Below are 4,827 nucleotides of genomic sequence, written 5' to 3'. Positions count from 1 at the left end.
TTATCGAGGGGGACAAGTGCACATGTTCTAAATATTGATGGGTATGTGTTCCCTGCAACGCCCCTGGAAATCTACACCAATGTCAGAAGAGGTTTTAACATCACAACATGTTTATTACATGCACTTACCTGTAGAATCTCAGGTATTCCCTGTACTTAAACTGCACAGTTGAGCAAGGATGTAAGTTTTGTTTCAACACTGTGGGGGAACGCATATGCAACTGAGGGTTTGAGAGTCCTCTTTGGGCCTCAAGCACTTAATTTCCTGCATTATGGTTTTTTTGTTTGTTTGTTTTTTGCCATAATCTGTGCATTTATGCATTAATTTACAGTGTAAATGCCTTTAATTTGTCAAAATTAAAGTCCTCTGTTACTTTTATGTTTTAAATGCACATGTTCTAAATATTAAGGGGCATGTGTTTCCTGCATCCCCTCCGGAAATCTACACCATTGTCAGAAGAGGTTTTATACATCATAAGAGAGGCCATACACTAACCTATTGTATTTCAAGTATTCCCTGTACTTACACTGCACATTGGAGCAAGGGTGTAGGTTTTGTTTCAACATTGTGAGGGGAAACATATGAAACAGAAGGTCTGGGGGTCCTTTGCCAGAAAATGATGAGCCTTGAACACTTAATATCCTGCATTCTGGTGAATGTTTTGCCCCATTCTGTGCCTTTTATGCATCAGTTTATGGTGTAAATGCCTTTAACTTTAGCAAACTAAAAGTCATCTGCAGCTTTTATGTTTTTTAATGCACGTTCCAAACACTGAGGGGCATGTGTCCCCTGCAACCCCCCTGGAAATCTACAACAATGTCAAAATATGTTTTATACATCACAAGAGGTAGAAGACATGCACTGGCTTATTATATCTCAGGTATTCCCTGTACTTACACTACACAGTGGAGCAAAAGGCGTAGGTTTCATTTCATTGTAGGGGGACACATATGAAACTGAGAGTTTGGGAGTCCTCTGCCAGAATAATTTAAGCCTCTAACACTAAATTTCCTGCATTCTGGTGATTTTCTTTGCTCTGATATGTGCATTTCGTGCATCAATTTATGGTGTAAATGTCTTTAATTTTAGCAAAATAAAAGTCATCTGCTACTTTTATGTTTTTAATGCACATGTTCTAAATATTGAGGGGCATGTGCCGCTTGCAATCCTCCGAAATCTACACCCATGCAGTGGAGAACAGGGATATGCAGAAACTTGTGAATTGGTTGTAGCCTATTTATCAAAAATAATGTGATCATCTGAATAGACCAAATTCAGTTTGTGCTGTCTGTGTTTTGTAATGTGAAGCCCTTTAAAGAAAAATCATACAATGCACAACAAATGAACTTTTATATAAAAGTTTATTTTTTTAGAAACAAATATCAGTACAAAAATGGTGCAGAAGTTGAATACAAAAGGATTTGCTTATTTTGACAGATGGACACGTCCAGTATTACCATCGTAATAGCAAATTAATGACAATAACAACAAAGCGTGTTGTGAAAAACCCTCATTATTCTTTATGCATAAGCATTAACAGTCGATTCTGCTTCACTGGCCATGTAGGCCATTAGGAGATCACAGGCGGCTACAGTAAGCATCTGCCTCCATCCACGCAAGCACAGTAAGAATCACCATATATGCTGAGTATGTGGACACATACAAGGCATTTGACTCCGGTTTTTTACACTGTTGTTAAGACACAGACATAGACATGACAGCTGGGACAAAGGACAACAAAGCTGGACATATAATGTAAAGACACAGACACATCAGATCTGAATGGCACTGGTCATACAAAGACAAACACATCTGAACACACTAACATCATCAGCAACACAAGCAGGAAGCTAAATCTTTTGTCAGTATCCTCCTCCTCAGAGGGGCGGTTCAGACATACAGGTCCTGTAGTTCATGCAGTCCACTTCCTCTCCGACTGCGAAATAACATTTCAAACTATACAGTGTGAGGTAATAAATACATTAAATAAAGGTTTTAAATATGTTTCATCTGCGTTATCACAGGAGCTGGATGCATGATGTGTACAAAACTTGTGGAGTGCAAAATAAGTTTGGCGTTAAGTACAAAAAATGCATTCATCAGGATCAACACATCTACAGTCAATAATATCAGTAAACAGTAACCAGCAACACCATGTGGGGCCTGAAAGGAGACACACGCTGCCTCTTTTTCTCTACCATTCAAATGTTGTCCACAAATGTCATCAGTAGTAACGGCAGCAGCAGAAAGGCCCACTGAGAAAAGTCAGTTCAACAAGTCCACTCCAGGAGAAAACAATCTGGGGTTTCAGTCTCTGAAGGCTCCGAGCTTATTGGCCCCATCCTCCGATGCCAAGCTCCTGTTTGTAGCGCTTGGTGAGGACGTTAGCCTGCTTTGTGAGCTTGGACAGCACTCCTTGCAGCCCGGTCAGGTGGTACTGGAACTGCTTCTGCAAATCCTCCTCCTCTTCCTCTTCCTCGTCCTCCTCGGACAGTGATGATGATGATGATGATATGGAGGATGATGTGGAGGCGGACGAGTTCATGCGCCTGATCTTCATGCTCTCTTTGCGCCTCTCGTCCGCTGCAGCGCACCTGACGCCCCACTCGATGTCCCTGCGGATGGACTTGAGGAGCTGGTAGTAACTGTACATGTCCCCCTCGTCCTCGTATGATTTCAGGGACTTGGTCATCTCCCTGTCCTCCTCCAACGGGACGTCCCGCAGCAGGCTGGGCACCATGACGGTCTGGTCCATGTTGTTAACGGCACCGATGAACCGGTTCATGGCGTTGAAGAGGGAGTTCCTCTGAGCTGTGGTTTCTGTGAGCTGCATCATCTTGGCGAGGCTTTGTGGAGATGAAATGAAAAGGTTTCTTGTTTCTCCTCTGTGAGTGCCCTGCTTTAATTCCGGGCTGATCGGCTTAGGGAAGCGTCTGCTTGCCGGGGATTGGCTGCGCTGTAAAATCAGGCGAGTTGAGTTTCGCCCCTTGATGAGTGTTTCAGCCCTTGTCTTGGTTCTTTTCCTGGGAGCGGAGAGTGTGCGAATATATAGAGAGTGGTTTCGGGTTTGAAAGGCGGTGCCACAACCTGTTTGTCAAGTTCTCCCACTGCAGATGTAACTGGATCCAAATGACCTGAAGTAGCACAGAGCAGAGCAGAGGTTTGTCATATTTCCTGCAAAAGGTGTGGCGTCATAATGACAGTTGGAGGTGAATCCACAGAAAGAAAGAAAAAACACACACATCCCCAGTGCGCTATCACGTTTAACCAGAATGCTCCCAAAGCTTCACCGTGCGTATTTACGCACTTAGCACCACTGTCTCATCCATAAGTTAACTTACCGTACAGTGTGTAGCTTCCTGTGAATCTGTCCTATAACTCGTCTTCCGGTGAAAGAAGTGACCGAAATTACATCATCACATCCCACATTCTGTTCCGATGACACGCAGGGTGAGGCCTGACCGAGCGGACCAACGTGTGAATATTCATCACCCAAGCCATCAGCCCACTGCTCGGGTTAACAGTGCAGCCAATCAGACGGCTCTTTGGAGGCGGGAGAAGTCCATGTAGGACCAATGAGGAAGCCAGTGCTGGCTCACTGAGAGACAGAAAACAGAAGCAACACGTGGTGAAGCACTGAAGCCTTTGATTTTCATTCACAGGCTGACCGTCAGTGTGTCGCGTACAGTAGTGGAGGATGAGTTCTTACAGTCAAAGAACCTAGATTTGAAAATACTCTATCACAAGTAAAAAATGTAAAAGTTCACAAGTGTCAAAAGCAAAATGTACTTTTAGTATCAAAAGTAGAAGCACTCATTCTGCAGACACAATAGCCCCTGATGTGTAAAGTGACATAACTGGTATATTGTTAAACATGACATTATTAAATTGTTAATGTTAATGTTCAGTCTGATCTTGTCACATATTGATGCTCTACTTGCATATTTCACTTTGATGCCTGATACTGTATAAATACTGTACGTCTTACTCCACTAAATTCAGCTACTGCAGTGTTGCTAGTCACTTTGCATATTAAAAAATTCAAACATGTACAATAAGACTACCCAACCAACACATTCTCACTCCAACCTTGTCACATATCGACGTTTGGTCATTGACTTTCCACGTCCAGATACGACCTTAAAGGTACCCTGGGTGCGTTGGTTGTTGACGTTCTGGGACACCGTGTCAAGTTCTGCCTGTTACATGCATTGTCTTCTTTCAAAATACACTTCAGTTTTCACAGGGAAATAAATGCACTATGGCGGTACAACACCGTGATTTCACATTTTCTTCCTTCAACAACAAACAAGGGGAGAAAGAACAGGGTTTGGTTTAGAATCTTACAGGACACAAACACCGCTCTCTTGGGTGAAAGTCGGTGTTTGTTGGACCCATCCACCATCCCTCCTGCCCTAGTTGGAGTTTTGCCGCCTTAACTTTCGTCCTTGTCCCGTCACATTTCCTCCTGACACTGCTAGGCACGTTAAACCCTAACTGCAACAGGCCGCGTATCAAGCCGACGTTTAAGGACGCCTTTTTACGTTGGTTTCCAGCACCGCATGTCAGTGCCCAAGTGTCGGATTTTGTCGACTTCAGAGTGAGAGTGGGCTCTTTTCAAAACAGTATTTTACTGGTGTACACTCTGAGAAATGATTCATGGAGTCTATGAACGACGCTTAAAATAAAGAAGTTTTTCAGCATATTTAAATGTTTGTTTGTTACATTAAAGTGTTTTAAGTTGTCGAAATCTGGCACTCGGGCAGTGACTTGGGGCGTCAGAAACTAATGAAAAAGGCGTCCTTTAACATCAGCATGACTGGTGGC

The 4,827-nt window shown here is 43.2% G+C and overlaps 1 protein-coding gene across 1 annotated transcript; it reads right to left on the bottom strand.

Annotated features, from left to right (window-relative positions):
- Positions 1–1,342: 1,342 nt before the first annotated feature.
- On the bottom strand, positions 1,343–3,483 carry LOC125899376 (mid1-interacting protein 1-B-like). The gene is made up of 2 exons (XM_049593635.1): positions 3,342–3,483; positions 1,343–3,134 (listed from the first exon to the last, which is right to left on the bottom strand). The coding sequence occupies exon 2, from the start codon at positions 2,834–2,836 to the stop codon at positions 2,330–2,332; it is 507 nt and encodes a 168-aa protein (XP_049449592.1). The 5' UTR covers positions 2,837–3,134; positions 3,342–3,483; the 3' UTR covers positions 1,343–2,329.
- Positions 3,484–4,827: the final 1,344 nt, after the last annotated feature.

The sequence above is a fragment of the Epinephelus fuscoguttatus genome, linkage group LG13, assembly GCF_011397635.1.
Source record: "Epinephelus fuscoguttatus linkage group LG13, E.fuscoguttatus.final_Chr_v1".
NCBI classification, from domain to species: domain Eukaryota; kingdom Metazoa; phylum Chordata; class Actinopteri; order Perciformes; family Serranidae; genus Epinephelus; species Epinephelus fuscoguttatus.
This window is presented reverse-complemented; position numbering and strand designations above follow the sequence as displayed.